The sequence below is a fragment of the Oncorhynchus mykiss genome, chromosome 4 (genome assembly GCF_057628025.1).
Source record: "Oncorhynchus mykiss isolate SJ-2025 chromosome 4, ASM5762802v1, whole genome shotgun sequence".
NCBI lineage: Eukaryota > Metazoa > Chordata > Actinopteri > Salmoniformes > Salmonidae > Oncorhynchus > Oncorhynchus mykiss.
This window is the reverse complement of record NC_143025.1, coordinates 8,917,950-8,940,941: the sequence shown is the minus strand read 5'-3', so window position 1 is coordinate 8,940,941 and position 22,992 is coordinate 8,917,950. Positions and strand designations below refer to the sequence as shown.

Below are 22,992 nucleotides of genomic sequence, written 5' to 3'. Positions count from 1 at the left end.
CCACACCCAGGTAAAAGTCGCCCCACACCCAGCTAACTCAAAGTTTAATAAAAGTGTTTCCCGGTCTATGTCCAACCTTTTGTTAGTTCTTGGAGGTTTGTTACTGAAATACCTTTAATGCAGGGAAACAAGGCGTTTTACCTCATTTCTATCAGCATGTTAAATGTGCAACCAGATGGAGAAAAATAAATAAATAAACTCTAGACCACCTTTACTCCACACACTGAGACATATACAAAGCTCTCCCTTGCCCTCTATTTGGCAAATCTGACCATAATTATAACCTCCTGATTCCTGCTTACATGCAAAAACTAAAACAGGAAGTACCAGTGACTCAGTCTATAAAAAAAAGCAGATGCTAAGCTACAGGACTGGTTTGCTAGCACAGACTGGAATATGTTCCAGGATTCTTCTGATGGCATTGAGGAGTACACCACATCAGTCACTGGCTTCATCAATAAGTGCATCGATGATGTCGTCCCGAAAATTGACTGTACGTACATACCCTAACCAGAAGCCATGGATGACAGGCAACATCCACACTGAGCTAAAGGGTAGAGCTGCTGCTTTCAAGGAGCAGGACTCTAACCCGGAAGCTTATAAGAATGGATGACAAAGGAACACCTGTGAGAATGCTGTTCATTGAGTACAGCTCAGCGTTCAACACCATAGTGTCCTCAAAGCTCATCAATAAGCTAAGAACCATGGGGCTAAACACCTCCCTCTGCAACTGGATCCTGGACTTCCTGACGGGCAGCCCCCAGGTAGTATGGGTAGGCAACAGCACGTCTGTTACACTGATCCTCAACACGTGGGCCCCTCAGAGGTGCATGCTCAGTCCCCTCCTGTACTCCCTGTTCACTCATGACTGCATGGCCAGGCACGACTCTAACACCATCATTAAGTTTGCCGATGACAACAGTGGTAGGCCTGATCACCGACAACGACGAGACAGCCTATAGGGAGGAGGTCAGAGACCTGGCCGTGTGGTGCCAGGACAACAACATCTCCCTCAACGTGAACAAGGCAAAGGAGATGATTGTGGACTACAGGGAAAGGAGGACGGAGCACGCCCCCATTCTCATCGACGGGTGGAGCAGGTTGTGGAGCACAAAGAAAGACAAATTCAACTCCATCTTTCATCGAATCAGATGGCTTATTCATCACAAAACCATTTGATGTTGCCAATTATTTGAGTGATTATTTCATTGGCAAAGTGGGCAAACTTAGGCAGGAAATGCCCAACGACAAAAAGTGAGCAATTATATTCATGTATTAAGAAAAAACTATGAAAGAAAAGCAGTGCAAGTTTTAATTTTGTCAAGTTAGTGTGGGAGAAGTGGGAGAATTATTGTTAACGATCAATAATGACAAACCTCCTGGCATTGACAACTTAGATGGAAAGTTATTGAGGTCGGTAGCTGACTCTATAGCCACTCCTATCTGTAATATCTTTAATATGAGCCTAGAGGAAAGTCTTTGTCCTCGGGCCTGGAGGGAAGCCAAAGTCTTGTCCCTACCCAAGAGTGGTATAGTGGCCTTTGCTGGTTCTAACAGCAGACCTATAAGCTTGCTGCCGGCTCTTAGCAAACTGTTGGAAAAAAATTGTGTTGGAACAAATACAATGCTATTTCTCTGTAAACAAATTAAGTACTAGACCTCAGCTGAATCTGGTAATAAATGGTGTGGCTGTTGAACAAGTTGAGCAGACTAAATTACTTGTTGTTACCTTAGATTGTAAACTGTCATGGTCAAAACATATAGATTCAATGGTTGTAGAGACGGGGAGAGGTCTGGCCGTAAAAAAAAGAGATGCTCCGTTTATTTTGACACCAAACTCCACAAAGCAAGTCCTGCAGGCTCTAGTTTTATCTAATCTTGATTATTGTCCAGTCATATGGTCCAGTTCTGCAAGGAAAGACCTAGTTAAACTGCAGCTGTCCCAGAACAGAGCAGCACGTCTTGCTCTTCATTGTAATCAGAGAGCTGATATTAATACTATTCATGCCAGTCTCTCTTCAATAAGAGTTGAGGAGAGACTGACTGCGTCACTTCATTTAATAAGAAACATTAATGTGTTGAATATCCCAAATTATTTGCCTAGTCAACTTACACACACACTTATCCCACCAGACATGCCACCAGGGGTCTTTTCATAGTCCCCAAAGCCAGAACAAATTCAAGAAAACGTACAGTATTATACATAGCACTTATTGCATGGAACTTCCATCTCATATTGCTCAAATAAACAGCAAACCTGGTTTTAAAAAACAGACAAAGCAACACCACACGGCACAACACCTCTCCCCTATTTGACCTAGATAGTTTGTGTGTATGTATTCACATGTAGGCTATGTGTGCCTTTAAAAAAATATATCAAATCAAATGTATTTATATAGCCCTTCTTACATCAGCTGATATCTCAAAGTGCTGTACAGAAACCCAGTCTAAAACCCCAAACAGCAAGCAATGCAGGTTTAGAAGCACGGTGGCTAGGAAAAACTCCCTAGAAAGGCCAGAACACCTAGGAAGAAACCTAGAGAGGAACCAGGCTATGAGGGGTGGCCAGTCCTCTTCTGGCTGTGCTGGGTGGAGATTATAACAGAACATGGCCAAGATGTATGTATGTAGTTCTTTCCTTGAGCTGTTCTTGTGTAATGATGTTTTGTATAATGTTTCATGTTTTGTGTGGACACCAGGAAGAGTAGCTGCTGCTAATGGGGATCCTAATTAAAATATAAAATACTGGTACCCCCTGCATATAGCCTCGCTTTTGTTATTTTACTGCTGCTCTTTAATTATTTGTTACTTTAAATTTCTTATTTTTGTAGGTATTTCTCTTAACAACATTTTTTGATTCAGGGCTTGTAGGTAAGCATTACACTGTAAGATCTACACCGGTTGTGTTCGGCGCATGTGACAAATAGAATTTGATTCGATTGCCCCCCCCCCCCCCCTCCCCCCCATAAAACTATTTGATGTCATATTCATTCACAAATACTAGTCTCACACTTTACGGCCTATCACATCTCATTCTGAACCAGCTGCTTCCAGTAGTTCCCATTCATTCAACAGTATCTTGGACAGAGGCCAAGGCTACTTAGCTCTGCCAAGAACCCTTCTGTGTGAAGAGTGTGGAGGGTACCCTCCCAAACGGCACCCTATTCCCTATATAGTGCACTACTTTTGACCAGAGTCCATGTAGAATGTAGTGCACTATATTAGGAATAGGGTGCCATTTGGGACGTAAACAAGAAGAAGTCACACGAGCCAAAAGAAGGTGGGAAAACCCCTGGAGCGCCAGGCTGAATAAACTCCCCTCCTGTTGGGCTAGTGGCCAGGAAGACACGATGACAAAGAAGAAAGTGGGAGAATAACCTCCTCTCCCCTTCCTGTTGGGCTAGCTGCCAGGAGAACACAGTTCTCTGTGCTCTCTGCCTGACCTCTACATGTGAAGAAACAGGAAGCAGAAGCAGTGCAGGCTGTCTGTGTAAACTCAATTGTTAAGAGGATTTCAGTGGTGCTACAAGCAATGCCAAAGTCATGAGTTCATGTCCAATAAGGATCACACCCCTACTAAAGAATGCATTAATCTCAGTGTGCTGGCCAGCTATTCCATTTATGTTAACAGCCCGTCAAGAGAATAGAAAAATGTAGGCTCTATGCAATCACTCTAGTCTACCAAGTCATTTTGAATAAAAACACAGTTTTGCTAAAGTGGGACATTGTACGTTACTATATTATTTTAGCAGCAGGAGCAGAGATGGCAGTGTTCGGTCCTTGACTCTCAGTGTGAGTGGGTCAACAGAGAGTAAGGAGGGATGGAAACAAAACAACAGAAGACGAGAAAAAAAAAGATGCCGCCACTCACTGTGAAGCATTAGTTTCATATGAAGCCAGTCATTAAAAGTGACTGCACAGTTTAGGCTGCACATTCCCTGTAGAGACCCATTCCAATGTTCTTCAAGTGGAAGTAGATCACACTCCTGGCTTTTGGAATGTAAAATCTTACCACAAAACATTGACAAGAGTGTAAGGGGTTGAAGGGTGAAATACAACTTACTTGTTTGAATGGTCCATCATCAAAGCTCCAATCTCCAAATCCATTGGACGATGTGAAGGAGTGTTGTTCTGTGGTAGACTGGTCCTTCTCCACAGACTCTTGCTTTAGATTCATAGGAAGGGCGCTGTGTTCAGCAGCCGCTGACGGAGAGGTCGAATACAGAGGAAAAGATAAGGAACTATCCTGTTGGAGTGGAGACATCTTCGTCATGTGGCCACCATCATCCTCATCCTCACTGTTCTCTTCTTCATATGCCATCCTTTCTTCTTCCTCATCATCTTCCTCTGACCCTTCACCTCCCAGTCCCTCTTCTCCGTTCTCTCTATGCACACCACTTTGAGTGTTGGTGTTACTACCACCAGCCTCGGTCTGTTGCCGACCCATCTGAGGGGTCCTTCCTGTCCCGGTTCCTTCCACCCGTTTGCCCAGGAAGGCAGAGTCCAGGGGGGCTCCAGTGTTCCGGGTGGCAGTTACGTGTTTAATGAACATCATCTGGGCCTGGCGGAGGTGTTTCTCCTGCCGGTCCATCTCCAGCTTGGCCTCCTGCTGTCTCTGGAGCTGCTCCATCACAGCCTCTAGTCTGACACCAACAGGGCTACCCAGACCCAGACCACCCCCAGCCTCCTGCGATAGGTTGGGCTGTAGGGAGAGGAAAGCAACGAAATGTAGAGTAAATATATTGTAAACAGATATCTTATTTTTCCCCACAGATGTAAGGAAGTAAAAAATATTGTACAAAAAGATACATTATGGAATTTATAGACTAGAGATAAACAATGTACACGCAGATACATTGTGGAGGCCGTCATTATAAATAGCAATTTAAATAACTGTTATATAATAATTAAGATTTTCCCAAAGATAGAATATTCTTATTTGTATAGTTATGTAGTTGATGGCTGGGTGTTACAGGGGTGTAAGATTGTGTCCTATATATGGGGTTCTGGGTAGACAGCAGATCCAACCTGCTCGGTTACAGCTGCACCAGGGTCAGACAGCATTCATGTGTATATCAAGACAGGGTTTCCAAACTAAATCAGCTCTCCCCCTTCCCCCTAACTGCATTTAGTTTTATTTTTTCCCCCAAGCACTACACAGACAATTCAAAGAATGAAAGCTTAATGATGGGTTGGTTATTTAAATCAGCTGTGTTGTGCTGATTTAGCACAAGATATGTCTCTGAAGATGTTCCTCAATCCAAGGAGGAGAAATGCGTTGTACTCCGAATTGTCCCATTATCCTAACTGTTACACAGTAAAGATTAAACTGCTAGCTTAATAAGTATAGCAGTTGTTCAATCTTCTCAGTTTAACAGTTGGAATAATGGGCCAATTCGGAGTCCAATGCATATCTCATCCCTGGATTGAGGTACGTTTTCCAAGCCATATCTCACAATGGCTACACAGTGTCCTTAATATACACAGGGATCCTAGTGCAGCCAGTAAGCAAGCATGTCGGATCTGCTGGCTAGGGTTCTGGGTAGAGCCTCGACCACTCCACTTCAGAATTTTACCTACACAATGTATGGTCAGCTGTTAACATATAGGTCTATAAGTTACCCTGAAAGAAAATGGCGGCAGTGTAAGAGTCAACACAGTTTCTATAATTGGCTTTTCTTTTCAGCATGTTCAAAGTAATTTAAAAAGCGATTCAAGGAGAGGCATGTTTTCTTTGATAAACAGGGGCAGTTACCTACCACACGGTATAGAAATATGAAAATATGATTAATTAAATATTACTTATTAAACCAAAGTAGTTAAATAAAATATGCCCCTATCGAAATGACCGTTAGTACATCGAAATGACCGTTTTTTTTTTTTATAAATAGGATACACTGGCACGTGGATGGCTCAAACAAACTTATTGTTGAGATAAATACAATCTCACGCCTGGTCTACATTACATTTAAACCATTCCAACAGATGAATTTACAATTACGATTGATCTACGAAGGGTTATACGGTGAATAGAAAACATGTTGTCGAATGTATATTTCACGAGATTCCATCGACAACAATGTATCAATCTACAACTTTCTAAAATGTGATGATCTCTTCTGCTCCGTGGTGATGGTAAAGCAAACATGACGTGTACAACAGTCGCCTACTTTTCCAAAAGTAGTGTCTCAATCTTTAAACACGTATAGGAATAAGGTAAACAATTCACCGACCAGGTAACAAAATGTCGTCCCATCATGGTTTATTAAATATTAGTTTCAAAAGTGTAAAACGACGTATGCACTTTCACGACTGTTGCCCAATTTGTTGCAGTATCTAACTAAATGGGGGAACGGTGCCAAAGGAAACCGTCCGTCAGCAGCGAACTGACTCGATCGAAACTCACCATTTGCGATTTCGAGTTTTCCATCCTCCCCTCAGCTTCCCAATTTAACCTTCTTTTTCACTCGTTCTCTCTCCTACGTAAATCAATTTATATACCAATATAGTTTATTATGATAAACGTTCGGTTGAAATCCATATAATGCCTGTAACTGTTGTGATAGGAAGATTGGCGAGGAGGCCAGTGTAGGGTAAATGCCGGGCCTCACCTCCCTGACCGCAGCCTGAACATAAAAAACTCACCCTGGTCTTGATTGTCTTTGCCTGTATAGGTTAGTAGTCTACTACACCCCCACAGTAACAAGAGAAGGCCCGCCCTACTTCAAAAGTGGTGCCTCTTCGTTCGCAACATGATGGTGTTGGTCAATTCTTACCACAGTGCTCCTCAGACAGCAAAGTGAAATACTATTCACTATGAATAGTGTTTATAGAACAAATGACGCAACTGTAGCCTGCTATATGAAGGTGTTTTTCATAGCATAGTTTATATCCTACTAACCAACACCATCAACAATACATGCACATGGGTGATCCACGTATTTTACACGTTTAGCAGGGTTAGTTGCGTTCCCACTTGAGGTAGCAGAAATATGTATTCAATGTTTATGTATTCCTATTGGTTGGTTGAATTGACATATCAAAAAGGTGTTACGCCATTGGTCATGCTTGCAGATTAGGGGGGGATCGCGAACATTCATTCTTCCCAGTCTGATATTGACATCCATGCAGTCGGTCACGTTCTGAAATACTGTATTATATTCTCAGATTTACAACGTGTATGAGTTCACTATGTTTATATATATGTATGGTACCTGTTAGGTGTTGGGGGCGTCCTGATATGTGCTTTTTGTATGCTATTGCTGTAACAGCGAGTTAGCTTAGCATGCTGTAATTGTAATGGTCACATTAGCTCCCTGCTAATTCAGTTATTTTCATGCCAACAGACTAATCTACAACCATCAACATACTGTTGTCCCGCTCATCAGAAGAAACACCAATCAACTGGGTTTACTGGCTGGACAGTCGTTTCTTTAAAAGCACAATGCTAGGAAGTCCGATCACATGTTACACTGGTGCGGAGACCAGACAGCGGTTATCAATTTCTTTGCATGGCATATTTCTATACCACCATGTTTAAAAAACTATAACCATACCATGTTTATGCCTACAATCTATATCTAGGTCTGCTCTTTGGCCATGTTGATGTAGTCTCCCCCATTTTATAATGGAGGCCATCCACGCGCTTCAGCGTGATGAGCGCATATTAAGGTCATTGCTTAAACAGAATATAGTTTGTCAAATTGAAGTCGAAAGTGGATTTTTTTTGGTGGTGTATTTTAGTTAAACCCTTTTCCTAACCTTAACTTAGTTATGCTAACCTGCTGCGTATGTTCCCCTAACTGGCTTTTTTTTAATGCATTATGGTAAATTGCGACAAACTATATTCTAGTCAAAACCGCATATAAAAATATGTTAACAGTACTTATCAAATTCAGGACTCGATTCTGCTCCCTGGTGGCATAAACACACTGTAACATGCATGTAACACTGCATCACCAGTTGCTATAGTCACGGTAGAGCAGTGCAAGAGTCATTCGTTTAGTAGATACGTTCTCCGGTGCTATAGTGCTACTCGAATGCAATATAAGGAATTTAAACATTGAAAAGCAAATCATTCAGTTCGCGGTTGGACGGAAGATCTCAGAGACCATGGACAGAGGAAGAAGCGAAAGTGAGAGGTTTCTCTGCCCAAAATCTGTCCACGAAAATAAACCCCAAAGCAGTGGTGGAAAAAGTACTCAATAGTCGTACCCGAGTAAAAGATGACCCAAGTAAAAACATAGAAAATGACTAAAGTAAAATGCACCCAGTAAAATACTACTTGAGTAAAAGTATTTGGTTTTAAATATACTGAAGTATCAAAAGTAAATGGAATTACTAAAATGTTTGTTTTTATTTTAAACTGCATTGTTGGTTAAGTGCTTGTAAGTAAGCATTTCACTGTAAGGTCTACCTATACCTGTTGTATTCGGCGCATGTTAGAAATACAATTTGATAAAAGTATAAATCATTTTAACTTCCTTATATTAAGCAAACCAGACAGCACACATTTGTTATTTTTATTGACGGATAGCCAGGGGCACACGCCAACACTCAAGACATAATTTACAAACGGAGCGTTTGTGTTTGGAGTCCGTCAGATCAGATGCAGTAGGGATGACCAGGAATGTTCTCTTGATAAGTGTGTGAATTGGACCATTTTCCTGTCAAAATGTAACGAGTACATTTGGGTGTCAAAATGTAAAAATGTACGGAGTAAAAAGCATATTATTTTATTTAGGAATGTAGTGAAGTAAAAGTTCCCAAAAATATCAATATTAAAGTAGAAATACAAAACAAAAACTACTCCAGTAGTACTTTAAAATATTTTGAAGTACTTTACAACACTGCCCAGAAGTGAGGAGTTCTGTATGGAGGTCAATGAGCGTCTTATTTGGTAAACAAAAAAAAGGTAATTGCTCAATTGCTGCTTGAGGTTTATTTGATTTAATAGATGTTTGGAATGTTTAGGTTGTTATAAATGCACTGAGTGGATGCTATAACAACACTGATACAAATGAGTCCTCTATCTTTCTCTATGGCTTGGTCACCTTTTGGCAACTTACCCAAAAACAAACTTATCAGAGTTGTCATCAGCCTGTTGTCAGAGACTAAATCACAGATAATGCGTTTTAGCATGGACATTGCCAGAGGGCTTCTACCATTTTAAAGTAGTCAACTGGGTGGCGATTCCTGAGTTGAGCAGTCAGACGATGATAATGGGCTACTTTAAAATGACTAGAATGGTCCTTGCAAATGGGTCCTAGACTTCCTGACAGACCGCACCCACCACCTCAACGGTCAATTACAATAATGGCCTACCAGGGAAGAGTGGGTTAAACTGCCTTGTTCAGAGGCAGAATTACAGATTTTTACCTTGTCAGCTCGGGGATCCGCTCCAGCAACCTTGCGATTACCGGCCCAAAGCTCTTACCACTTGGCTACCTGCCGCCCCAGCAGACGTGAGGCATTTTGGTTAAATTGTGACTGATCTACAAATAATTAATAGTTATTTATGACTCAAGGCAATCTGTAGTTCAGTCAGTCGGCATTCACATAGGGCGGAGCACAACTGGCCCAGCATCGTCCGGGTTAGGGTTTGGCCGGTGTAGGCCATCCTTGTTCTTAACAGACTTCCCTAGTTACATTTAAAAACGTGAAGAAAATAATAATATAAATCACCTGCAATGTTGAAATGCAAACATATCTAAAATGATACCAAGAAGCACATTTGACACATTTAAAAAAATAAAAAAATAAAAATTGTATTTTTTCCTTTATTAGGTTCATCAATATTATACAAGCAAAATAACTTAATAAAGGCCCAAATTAAATATCACATTTATACGAGGCAAAGACGAAGTACAAGGTTCCCAGAGAGACAACAGCAGCCCAGAGAAAACAGCAGCCCAGAGAAAACTAGGGAGGAAAACATTATTTCAGTTAAGAGAACAGGTGTAAGCACTATCGCTGCATTTCCACCAGGCCTATCTAAAGGGTAATATACCAGATGGAGCCATCACCATATTGCTTACACCTATCCAATCCTCTAAGATCTATACAACTGCCTAGGGCGTGACTCATTTAGTCTTTAACTAGGCCCGAAGGGCCGCACTGAAAATTGGTTATATTTATTTGCTGTCAATTTGCCCTAAGATACTCCTCCACCCATGGTTTTAGATAGTAAGAGCACAAAACAAATCTAGCTTTCAGTTCAGTGATTAGTGGACACAGTAAAAATAATAATTATAATTTCTACACCAGTTTCAATTCGGTTTTAGTTATTTGAAAGCATATTGAGCCCCCCCCCCCCCCCCCCCAATATAAATATGATTTAAAATGACAAACACAACGTGTGCCGATTATGTTTCATTTGGGATTCAGGGTATAAAGACTGTAATAAACTGGGTGGTTCGAATGCTGATTGGCTGACAGCCGGAATATCAGACCGTATACCACAGGTATGACAAAACATTTATTTTTACTGTTCTAATTACATTGGTAACCAGTTGATAATAGCAATAAGGTACCTCAGGGGTTTGTGGTATATGGCCAATATACCACGGCTAAGGGCTGTGTCCTAGCACTCCGCGTTGCATCGTGCTTAAGAACAGCCCTTAGCCGTGGTATATTGGCCATATACCACACCCCCTCGGGCCTTATTGCTTAGACAGTGCATGTCCATTGGATACCTACCCATCTATACTTAGTCCATGCCAAGCTCTTCAGGTGTAGAGATACCAAGCTCCTCTAGTGTTGGTCGCAGCTCCTGAATTAAGTATGGGTAGATTTTTTTGTGGGGGCCAGATTTGTCCTGGGGGAAACAACATAAACCAACTGCTTTGAGGAAAATGTCAGGGACGATGTGCAGCAACACACACACACATATGTGTATATATATATATATATATATATATGTTTTGTTTATTTCTGGGCAGAATGATTACAAAAAATATATATAAAATTGGGAGTTTGTAATATACCTCATGTTCAGAGTAAACATACAGAAAGGGGATAGACTAGTGACTAGGGGGGGGGGGGGTCAAAGGGGTCATTGCCATTCAACACGCGTTCTTCTAGAACTGATCGTTATCATTTTGACGTGTTCCGAGGAGCATCCTCCAACTCACCTTGACAGCCTCCAGGATACGTATGGCGCTAGCCAGGTCATTTAATCTGCGGCAGGCTCGGAGAGCTGCTTCCAGGATCTTAGGCTCAGGCACCAGGTCGTATCCAATCAGCGTGTTCATCCCTGGACAAACAACGCCAGGGTTAGTTACCACAGGATGATAGAAGAGGTCTACTTTTCACAACAGTTGATTTAAAAAAAAAAAATAATGACGGCAAGTCACTTGAGACTCCAAAAGGATAGATTTTGTTCACTCAAATCATTCCTTAAAAAAAATGGTTTTGCTCATCTAGGGCGCTGGTTCTGTCGTACTACCATTACCCCTGGGGAAGACTCAGGGCAGAGGAAAATATGATTGGGGTTCAGTAACCAGGACAGGTTGAGCATAGGGCTGGCATGGTGACCATCTTACCGCCACATCGGCAGTCATAAGTCATGACCGTTGAGTCATGGTAACTAGGCTTCTCCAAAATGCTCTGATGTCGTTGATGGTCATTCATAACCTACAAAAACTTGCTGATGGCCTGGTACTCAGTGCTCTATTGTCCCTCTCATCTCTGACATCAATGCTAATGAAATATTTTTTTTTTTTAAATAATAAAAACAGAGCCCTGGCATTGAGTTGGAGCGTAATAGGAGCACCTGTTCAGCGAGAGCCAGCTCCTCATTGCTGGTTGATGCATGGATTTAAAATAACTTTCTATTAAAGCCGTATTGTACAATTTTTGTATAGGCTAACGCAACCGAGTGAGAAAGTTGATGGCCTGCATTAAAAAGATCCCATCAGCGTTCTATAGGCTAACGCAACCGAGTGAGAAAGTTGATGGCCTGTATTAAAAAGATCACATCAGCGTTCTATAGGCTAACGCAACCGAGTGAGAAAGTTGATGGCCTGCATTAAAAAGATCACATCAGCGTTCTATAGGCTAACGCAACCGAGTGAGAAAGTTGATGGCCTGTATTAAAAAGATCACATCAGCGTTCTATAGGCTAACGCAACCGAGTGAGAAAGTTGATGGCCTGCATTAAAAAGATCACATCAGCGTTCTATAGGCTAACGCAACCGAGTGAGAAAGTTGATGGCCTGTATTAAAAAGATCCCATCAGCGTTCTATAGGCTAACGCAACCGAGTGAGAAAGTTGATGGCCTGCATTAAAAAGATCCCATCAGCGTTCTATAGGCTAACGCAACCGAGTGAGAAAGTTGATGGCCTGTATTAAAAAGATCACATCAGCGTTCTATAGGCTAACGCAACCGAGTGAGAAAGTTGATGGCCTGTATTAAAAAGATCCCATCAGCGTTCTATAGGCTAACGCAACCGAGTGAGAAAGTTGATGGCCTGTATTAAAAAGATCACATCAGCGTTCTATAGGCTAACGCAACCGAGTGAGAAAGTTGATGGCCTGTATTAAAAAGATCACATCAGCGTTCTATAGGCTAACGCAACCGAGTGAGAAAGTTGATGGCCTGTATTAAAAAGATCCCATCAGCGTTCTATAGGCTAACGCAACCGAGTGAGAAAGTTGATGGCCTGTATTAAAAAGATCACATCAGCGTTCTATAGGCTAACGCAACCGAGTGAGAAAGTTGATGGCCTGTATTAAAAAGATCACATCAGCGTTCTATAGGCTAACGCAACCGAGTGAGAAAGTTGATGGCCTGTATTAAAAAGATCACATCAGCATTCTATAGGCTAACGCAACCGAGTGAGAAAGTTGATGGCCTGTATTAAAAAGATCACATCAGCGTTCTATAGGCTAACGCAACCGAGTGAGAAAGTTGATGGCCTGTATTAAAAAGATCACATCAGCGTTCTATAGGCTAACGCAACCGAGTGAGAAAGTTGATGGCCTGCATTAAAAAGATCACATCAGCGTTCTATAGGCTAACGCAACCGAGTGAGAAAGTTGATGGCCTGTATTAAAAAGATCACATCAGCGTTCTATAGGCTAACGCAACCGAGTGAGAAAGTTGATGGCCTGTATTAAAAAGATCACATCAGCGTTCTATAGGCTAACGCAACCGAGTGAGAAAGTTGATGGCCTGTATTAAAAAGATCACATCAGCGTTCTATAGGCTAACGCAACCGAGTGAGAAAGTTGATGGCCTGTATTAAAAAGATCACATCAGCGTTCTATAGGCTAACGCAACCGAGTGAGAAAGTTGATGGCCTGCATTAAAAAGATCCCATCAGCGTTCTATAGGCTAACGCAACCGAGTGAGAAAGTTGATGGCCTGCATTAAAAAGATCACATCAGCGTTCTATAGGCTAACGCAACCGAGTGAGAAAGTTGATGGCCTGCATTAAAAAGATCACATCAGCGTTCTATAGGCTAACGCAACCGAGTGAGAAAGTTGATGGCCTGCATTAAAAAGATCCCATCAGCGTTCTATAGGCTAACGCAACCGAGTGAGAAAGTTGATGGCCTGCATTAAAAAGATCACATCAGCGTTCTATAGGCTAACGCAACCGAGTGAGAAAGTTGATGGCCTGCATTAAAAAGATCCCATCAGCGTTCTATAGGCTAACGCAACCGAGTGAGAAAGTTGATGGCCTGCATTAAAAAGATCCCATCAGCGTTCTATAGGCTAACGCAACCGAGTGAGAAAGTTGATGGCCTGTATTAAAAAGATCCCATCAGCGTTCTATAGGCTAACGCAACCGAGTGAGAAAGTTGATGGCCTGCATTAAAAAGATCCCATCAGCGTTCTATAGGCTAACGCAACCGAGTGAGAAATTTGATGGCCTGTATTAAAAAGATCACATCAGCGTTCTATAGGCTAACGCAACCGAGTGAGAAAGTTGATGGCCTGCATTAAAAAGATCACATCAGCGTTCTATAGGCTAACGCAACCGAGTGAGAAAGTTGATGGCCTGCATTAAAAAGATCCCATCAGCGTTCTATAGGCTAACGCAACCGAGTGAGAAAGTTGATGGCCTGCATTAAAAAGATCACATCAGCGTTCTATAGGCTAACGCAACCGAGTGAGAAAGTTGATGGCCTGCATTAAAAAGATCCCATCAGCGTTCTATAGGCTAACGCAACCGAGTGAGAAAGTTGATGGCCTGCATTAAAAAGATCCCATCAGCGTTCTATAGGCTAACGCAACCGAGTGAGAAAGTTGATGGCCTGTATTAAAAAGATCCCATCAGCGTTCTATAGGCTAACGCAACCGAGTGAGAAAGTTGATGGCCTGCATTAAAAAGATCCCATCAGCGTTCTATAGGCTAACGCAACCGAGTGAGAAAGTTGATGGCCTGTATTAAAAAGATCACATCAGCGTTCTATAGGCTAACGCAACCGAGTGAGAAAGTTGATGGCCTGTATTAAAAAGATCACATCAGCGTTCTATAGGCTAACGCAACCGAGTGAGAAAGTTGATGGCCTGCATTAAAAAGATCACATCAGCGTTCTATAGGCTAACGCAACCGAGTGAGAAAGTTGATGGCCTGTATTAAAAAGATCACATCAGCGTTCTATAGGCTAACGCAACCGAGTGAGAAAGTTGATGGCCTGCATTAAAAAGATCACATCAGCGTTCTATAGGCTAACGCAACCGAGTGAGAAAGTTGATGGCCTGCATTAAAAAGATCCCATCAGCGTTCTATAGGCTAACGCAACCGAGTGAGAAAGTTGATGGCCTGCATTAAAAAGATCCCATCAGCGTTCTATAGGCTAACGCAACCGAGTGAGAAAGTTGATGGCCTGTATTAAAAAGATCCCATCAGCGTTCTATAGGCTAACGCAACCGAGTGAGAAAGTTGATGGCCTGCATTAAAAAGATCCCATCAGCGTTCTATAGGCTAACGCAACCGAGTGAGAAAGTTGATGGCCTGTATTAAAAAGATCACATCAGCGTTCTATAGGCTAACGCAACCGAGTGAGAAAGTTGATGGCCTGTATTAAAAAGATCACATCAGCGTTCTATAGGCTAACGCAACCGAGTGAGAAAGTTGATGGCCTGCATTAAAAAGATCACATCAGCGTTCTATAGGCTAACGCAACCGAGTGAGAAAGTTGATGGCCTGTATTAAAAAGATCCCATCAGCGTTCTATAGGCTAACGCAACCGAGTGAGAAAGTTGATGGCCTGTATTAAAAAGATCACATCAGCGTTCTATAGGCTAACGCAACCGAGTGAGAAAGTTGATGGCCTGCATTAAAAAGATCCCATCAGCGTTCTATAGGCTAACGCAACCGAGTGAGAAAGTTGATGGCCTGTATTAAAAAGATCACATCAGCGTTCTATAGGCTAACGCAACCGAGTGAGAAAGTTGATGGCCTGTATTAAAAAGATCCCATCAGCGTTCTATAGGCTAACGCAACCGAGTGAGAAAGTTGATGGCCTGTATTAAAAAGATCCCATCAGCGTTCTATAGGCTAACGCAACCGAGTGAGAAAGTTGATGGCCTGTATTAAAAAGATCCCATCAGCGTTCTATAGGCTAACGCAACCGAGTGAGAAAGTTGATGGCCTGTATTAAAAAGATCGCATCAGCGTTCTATAGGCTAGGCCCATTTATTTCTCAACTTCTCTAATGTTAATGAATTAATATCGCGCCGCTTCACGACAAGAGTAGCGTACCCGGCTGGCATGAAAAGGAACTGCAGGAAGAGAGTCCTCTGTTCAAGTGCATACCCGTATTTTAGAAATGTTTTCCATCCCGAGAATAAATCACTTTACTCCCGGGTAACCCAGGATTTCCCGCTAAAACCGTAAGTGTCATTCCAAAGTATATAAATATGTCTGGATTTGATTATAGCTTTTGGTATAAAAGTCAAGCCCGATGCTACCGGAACCTAACGAGCCATACATGAAATACATTTTAGGAGTACTATATAACAAAAAAAAATACATTTATTAATGAGCTCAAGGAAGCCCAAATGATTGTGGCGTTATCCAATACATATGATAAAGGCTACTGCAAATTCCGCACGAGAGGAAAAACACAAAAGCCCATAGATGGAGCTAGCTACATGTTCTCTTGGGTAAATCGATTAAACTAGCTCCATTAGGCTAATCTTTGAGTGAACTGTATTACTGTACTGTATCATACAGACAGGAATCATTTAAACCATGCTAAAGCAAGTAGAAGCTAGCGAATTTGATTATAATAGGGCCTATTTGTATAATTAGTATGCGGGAAAGTATTCAGGCCCCTTGACGTTTTACTCACATTGTTACGTTACAGCCTTGTTCTAAAATAAATGACATGTATATTTTCCGCCCTCTGTCTACACACACACACACACACACACACACAATACACCCTAAATGACTAATCGAAAACAGGTTTAGAAATGGTTTGCCCGTTTATAAAAACTAATCAGAAATACTTCTACTGTCCGTAGAGCACAGAGACTGTGTCGAGGATTGTGTAGAGGCACAGATCTGGGGAAGGGCACCAAAACATGTCTGCAGAATTGAAGGTCCCCAAGAACACATTGGCCTCCATCATTCTTCAAATGAAAGTTTGGAACCACCAAGACTCTTCCTAGAGCCGGCCGTCCGGCCAAACTGAGCAATCAGGGGAGAAGGGCCTTGGTCAGGGAGGTGACCAAGAACTGGATGGGCACTCTGACAGAGCTTCAGAGTTCCTCTGTGGAGATGGGAGAACCTTCCAGAAGGACAACCATCTCTGCAGCACGCCACCAATCAGGCCTTTACAGTAATGGCCAGACGGCATGACAGCCTGCTTGGAATTTGCCGAAAGGCACCTGAAGGACTCTCAGACCATGAAACAAGATTCTCTGGTCTGATGAAACCAAGATGAACTCTTTGGCCCGAAAGCCAAGCGTCACGCCTGGAGGAAACCTGGCACCGTCCCTATGGCGAAGCATGGTGGCGAAAGCATGATGTTTTTCAGCGGCAGCGACTGGGAGACTAGTCAGGATCGAGGGAAAGATTAATGGAGCAAAGTACAGAGAGATCCTTGATAAAAACTTTCTCCAGAGCGCTCAGGACCTCAGACTGGGGCGAAGGTTGGGATAAGTCTCTGAATGTCCTTGAGTGGCCCAGCCAGAGCCTGGACTTGAACCCGATCCAACATCTCTGGAGACCTGAAAATAGCTGTGCAGCGAAGCTCCCCATCCAACTTGACAGAGCTTGAGAGAATCTGCAGAGAGGAATGGGAGAAACTCCAAATACAGGTGTGTCAAGCATGTAGTGTCACACCCAAGAAGACTCGAGGCTGTAATCGCTGCTTTAACAAAGTACTGAGTAAAGGGTCTGAATACTTATGTAAATGTAATATAAGTTTTGTTAATAAATTAGCAAAAATGTCTAACCACCATTAAAAAAAATTAGCAAAAATGTCTAAAAAAAAAGATAATTCAACACATTGTAGGTTATATGTAAATACCAAATAAAAATGGAGAATAGTCTGATGGTGAGAATAACATCAAGTCCTTGTCACATTGTGAATGAGAGACTGATTGTGTGTAGTCTGACCAATTAACTGAGCAGAGGTCATGCCTTTCATGCAACTTTTTTCAAAACATATGTAGTTTTATCATGCAGCCTAAGAATGTATTAGAAACCAAAACATTTGGCCTAAGGTTCGGATCACAACTAAAGTTGCATTAAAAAATATATATATATTTTTTTTAACTTTAAAGTAAAGCATATAGGAGTACCTGTTTCAAATAATAATTTTGTTAACCGTTCAACTCCTCCGGAAATCATATCTTCTATTTTATTTCAGCCACGTTCAATTGTATTACTTACTATAAAATAATCATAAGCAAATCTTGTCTGCTAAATTAACTAGTGTAGCCTACAGCCATATGGCATAACCAGATCAGGGCCCAACATAAGGATGACTCAGAATACGGTATTCTGTTCTTCTGAAATACGACATTTTCACAACGCGTTTCTTGAGAACTTTCTTTAGTATGTCGGTCTGTTATAAAGCCCTTTTGTGGGGAAAAACTCATTCTGATTGGCTGAGCCTGGCTCCCAAAGTGGGTGGGCCTATGCCCCCCCCGGGCCCACCCATGGCTGCGCCCCTGCCCAGTCATGTGAAATCCATACATTAGGGCCTAATGAATTTCTTTCAATTGACTGAACCTTGTGATTCTATGTAATTAATGTAATTAAGCCAAATATTTTATATTGGTGCATTTATATTTTTGTTGAGTATAAATTGATTTATTAGACTTTCAATTGTAGATGTTCCAAAGGTCGGCATCAGTGGTTTGTAGGCTATGAGTGAAGATGCTAAACATGCTTTGTTAATTAACGGTCAATTACCATGAGACCAGCAGTTATTTGCATGACACTTACCAGCTGACAAAATGTCATGACTTCCACAACCCTAGTTGAGAACTACTGATATCTAGTCAACTGTATATAGAGATTTACACACACACACATAAAAACATACATACACACACTCTTCCAAGTAATCAATGCAGCTGTGCACTATGCTCTTCGTCATAATCGTAGGGCTGACCATGTGATTTCATCGTCACTCACCTTTCCTCAGCTCCCACGCATCAATATCTGCCTTGTTAAAATAGGTTACCCAGCGGGCATCAAACTCCTCGTCCGATTCCAGCTTCCCACCATGGGCATAACACCTCTGGACCAGGGGAGCTGCAGGAAAAGATACAGGGATTATTAAAGAAAAATGTCACCTCAGTCTTATACCACCATGGATTTTGGGAGTCAGCCCTCCCCCCACCCCTTTTCTTTGGGGAATAGAGAGCCTATAGTCTGACTAGAGCATCGCCTCAGACTCTAGTCAGACTATAGGCTCTCTAAGCCCCACCCCTTTTCTTTGGGGAATAGAGCCTATAGTCTGACTAGAGCATCGCCTCAGACTCTAGTCAGACTATAGGCTCTCTAAGCCCCACCCCTTTTCTTTGGGGAATAGAGAGCCTATAGTCTTACTAGAGCATCGCCTCAGACTCTAGTCAGACTATAGGCTCTCTAAGCCCCACCCCTTTTCTTTGGGGAATAGAGAGCCTATAGTCTGACTAGAGCATCGCCTCAGACTCTAGTCAGACTATAGGCTCTCTAAGCCCCACCCCTTTTCTTTGGGGAATAGAGAGCCTATAGTCTGACTAGAGCATCGCCTCAGACTCTAGTCAGGGCCACAGATATTCAGATCCCAGTTCAAAACATGGGAGGGGCTGAGTATGCATAGCAACAACACTTGGGCTGTTTATTATCTATGCATAGTCACTTCACCCCTACAAACATGAACAAATTACCTCAACTTAACTGTACCCCCGCACATTAACTCAGTGCCCCCTGTATATAGCCTAATTATTGTTAACTTATTGTGTTACTTTAGTTTATTTGGTAAATCTTTTCTAAACTCCATTTATTGAACTACATTGTTGGTTAAGGGCTTGTAAGTAAGCATTTCACGGTAAGGTCTACACCGGTTGTAATTAGGCGCATATGACAAATATTTGTTGTTGTAGTTGATTTAACTACCCTAAACTCCGATAAATCGCGAACATTGTGAAATAATTTGTCTTATATTTGATGAGGTTGAAGCACTTCTGACACCATGTTATGATTTTAGACCTTTGGGACTTTACAGCGCAGCAAGCAGAGCACAAAGCTTCTAAATGAGTCATTTAGTGATAACCGAGCCCTGCCCGTACCCTAGTTATTGATGGGGGAAAAAAAGAGAACCTGATGTATAACGTCAGGGGTCGGGTAGCAGAGCCATCACTAGTCAAGTGTATTTAGCTACATCTACTAGGGCCGTAGATGTAAATAAGTAAAAACTGACATTGTGTGACCAGTGTATTGGCATGACCTAGCTAGATGGCAGTCATGGCACCATTAATGGTTAAATTGTTCACAGTCCAACATGGTGAGGGAATGGAAGCCAGGTTGAAGGCACAGTAAATTATAGCCTGACGACTGAGTAAATGCTTCCCCTGCTCTGTCGTTCCCTACATACTTCGGTCTGAGACGGCCATCATTTTAGTCATTTGAGGTGATGAGGAGTGTTGTACAAAGTAATCAGCAATTGGATCGTCTAACCAATCAGAGTATCAAAGTCATTAACTTTTTGTTATTTTTTTTTTTAAACGCTGCTTTTACCCACCTGTGGGCTGGGTCTGGTCCAACCAATCGGTTTCTGGACCAATCAGACAGACCCAAATGTGTGAGCTTTCGGTGCAGGGAGGTAACCAGAGTCATTGTGGAGAATATAATAACATCCCTGTTTGTCTGGAGCAAGGAGTCTGGGTAGCTAGACAAAGTAAGTTATGCTTTCTAAGAACCAAATATGTTCCAATATATGTTGAGAAAATATAGCTAACAAGTTATGCCATTTGCTATGGCTTGAGCTATGCAGGGCAGCACCTCGCTATAGAAAACCCTTAATATAACAGTAGGGGTTTCAGTGGTTAGCGTCGGCCACGGTTGGTGAACTAAAATTCCGACGCTGTGTTAACGTTTTAAAGTCAATAATCGTCACTTGATAAATGGTTTTCAAACCATATACTGATATACCCCTTATCTTTCATATCAGCGAGAAATAGTCTTAACACTTACTGTAGCAGCTTTGCACATATCCATAAACTGTGTGTGTGTGTGTGTGTCTCCAGTTAAAGTGAACGACACTTCCTCCCCAGTTACGCATAAGGCGTCTGCATGCTCCCCAGTCGAACATATGACATCGTTTGTTCGTTTTGGACTTCGTTTTTTTTTCGGCTGTTCGGGCACAAATGATCTTGAGGAAAACGGAAGTACGGAGCCGAAGTCTACACCCCTTCATCGGTGATTGGTCAACAGTAGGGACTCTTCAATAAAAGTATGTTATTCAACGAGAGACTACTAGTTTTCATGACCATTTTCCTCATTGAAAAATACTGCACCAAACATTATCTGAAATTGTGCAATTAAGATATCTGCAAAAACGAATTATTGACCGATTTCAGTTCTTAGATTAATTCGGACTATTGAGGAAGTGGATACTGGCTTCAAATTGTAAAAAAAAAATGGACAGACAGTACTATTGCCGAAGGTATTTTAAGGGGGTAACATACACGGTTAGCTAAATTCGGCTAGGCACCAGCCACACCGAAGCCTTTACACCGGTGTTTGGAGCCCGCCAGCTAATTAGTACATGTGGCCGCCCATGTTCAGAACGAGCTTCGGGGATCTTAAAATACCCCTGGTCATAGTATACCATCGTCAATAGGCACCAAATCAGTGAGCAGGTCTATTAATGGGTTTATGCGGCAATGTACTATTAACCAGCAGTAGTTCGCTACTAGTTAGTCGAGCTGGTTTGCTAGCTAGAGTTGCTGCCTGTTAGTACTAGTTAATGTTACAGTCCTTCATTTAAAAGCACAATCTAGCATCGAGTTTAACAACCATTCCAGTCTATATGCAAACGTAAGCTAGTTAGACATGGCTGGCAAGTCATCTGCTATCCAGTGGTAATTCGCTAGCTAGTATTAGACAAATATAGGCCATGGTTATGGCATTAGATAGTTAACTTGCTAGTTACAGGCCTAAGCCTCACCTCAAGCAGTCGGTCATTGCAAGGACATCAATAAAAAAATGTTTTAAAAAATCCACTTTAATATTACAGAGCGTTTTTAAACATTACATTTGTTTTAAGGATTAAAGGGGTATAGCTCATCTAACACGTCTACCACTTGTAGTTCACCGAAAACGTGTATTTTGTAGTTAACCATTCGCAACTGATTGTGCTAGTAACATGCTAACATTAGCTAGCCAGCCAAAAACGACTGCCGACAGTGATTTCCGCATGAACGTCCCAAACTACGAAATTAAGTGATAACACAATAATACCTGTAAGTCCGAGCTGTGGCCGTGTCAAACTCCGGGCACCGGACACCGAAAGTCGGACGGCGGCTCGAAACATGATGCAGCGACAGTCAGCTAACGTTACGGACAAGCAAATTTTGATGGGATCAGACTTTGACTCAAGGATTTTAGCTGGTAGCGCAATTCCAAGTTCCCACGGCGCATGCGCAAAGTTATAAAAGTAACTCTCTCCGCTCACATTTAATACGTAGTGCCTGCCTTCAGGAAGTATTCACACCCCTTGACTTTTTAAAATTGTTTTTTCCCCCCTAACATTGGTTGTGTTACAGTCCGAATTTAAAGATTGATCAATTTATATTGTGCCACTGATCTACACAATAACCCACAATGTCAAAGGGGAATTTTGTTCAGACATTTTTACAAATGATTAAAAAGCTGAAAATGACTACAATAACTACTTTTAAGGGAGTGAACCGAGAGTAGCCAAGGGAGGTGATAGAATGAGGACCCATCATTGTACAAAAACAATACTTGAATGAATGAATTTCAGGACACATGGCTTGTCTCACACAGTTATCCATAGCAACAGTCAGGAAAAGAAAATTCACAAAAATGACAGATGACTGTGAGTCTAAAGCGCAGCCCCTCAATTGGGTTCCTGCTGCAGCTAAAACTAGGCCTAAATGCTCAACAGCATAACTAGGGATTACCCCTTATCCAATTCTAAACAAAGCCTAACTCTCCCCTTACTGGGACTAAAGAGAGTCTACAATAACAGCCTAAAGCATGGCTGTCCAACCCACTTCCTGGAGATCTACAGTCCAATGAGTTTTCAGTCCAACACTAATTTAAAACACACCTGATTCTACTAATTAGCTGCTCAACAAGACCTTAACTAGCTGAATCAGATATGCTAAATTAGGGTTGGACTGAAAACCTACAGGACAGTAGATCTCCAAGAAGAGGGTTGGACTGAACCTACAGGACAGTAGCTCTCCAGGAAGAGGGTTGGGCAGCCCTGGCCTAAAGCAACTGCCTGTACATACAAGACACAACAAACTGCTATTGAGCACCTTGTTTAAAACAATTATA

The 22,992-nt window shown here is 41.9% G+C and overlaps 2 protein-coding genes across 5 annotated transcripts in view; both read right to left on the bottom strand.

Moving 5' to 3' along the window:
• LOC110521233 (AT-rich interactive domain-containing protein 3B) overlaps nucleotides 1–6,951 on the bottom strand; it is a 29,144-nt gene extending 22,193 nt beyond the window's left edge. Inside the window, exons 1-3 of one of the 3 annotated variants that reach the window (XM_090231063.1) lie at nucleotides 6,646–6,733; nucleotides 6,407–6,479; nucleotides 4,064–4,702 (exon numbers count right to left, since the gene is read on the bottom strand). In XM_090231063.1, the coding sequence (XP_090087189.1) occupies nucleotides 4,064–4,702; nucleotides 6,407–6,430 (663 nt within the window). In that variant the 5' untranslated portion in view covers nucleotides 6,431–6,479; nucleotides 6,646–6,733. Of the gene's footprint in view, nucleotides 1–4,063; nucleotides 4,703–6,406; nucleotides 6,480–6,645 lie in introns of all 3 variants that reach the window. The other 2 variants (XM_090231064.1, XM_090231065.1) reach the window with 2 other exon arrangements.
• A 1,557-nt stretch (nucleotides 6,952–8,508) lies between these two features.
• Nucleotides 8,509–22,150, bottom strand: LOC110521232 (cytochrome c oxidase subunit 5A, mitochondrial). 2 transcript variants are annotated; one of them, XM_090231062.1, is made up of 5 exons: nucleotides 21,925–22,111; nucleotides 18,610–18,729; nucleotides 11,133–11,254; nucleotides 10,699–10,816; nucleotides 8,509–8,666 (listed from the first exon to the last, which is right to left on the bottom strand). In XM_090231062.1, exons 1-4 carry the CDS (start codon nucleotides 21,995–21,997, stop codon nucleotides 10,709–10,711), a joined length of 423 nt encoding a protein of 140 aa, XP_090087188.1. In that variant the 5' UTR covers nucleotides 21,998–22,111; the 3' UTR covers nucleotides 8,509–8,666; nucleotides 10,699–10,708. The 2 variants fall into 2 exon arrangements, with proteins under 2 accessions (XP_090087188.1, XP_021454345.1); XM_021598670.3 differs by lacking the exon at nucleotides 8,509–8,666 and adding an exon at nucleotides 9,762–9,921 and having other exon boundaries at nucleotides 21,925–22,150.
• Nucleotides 22,151–22,992: the final 842 nt, after the last annotated feature.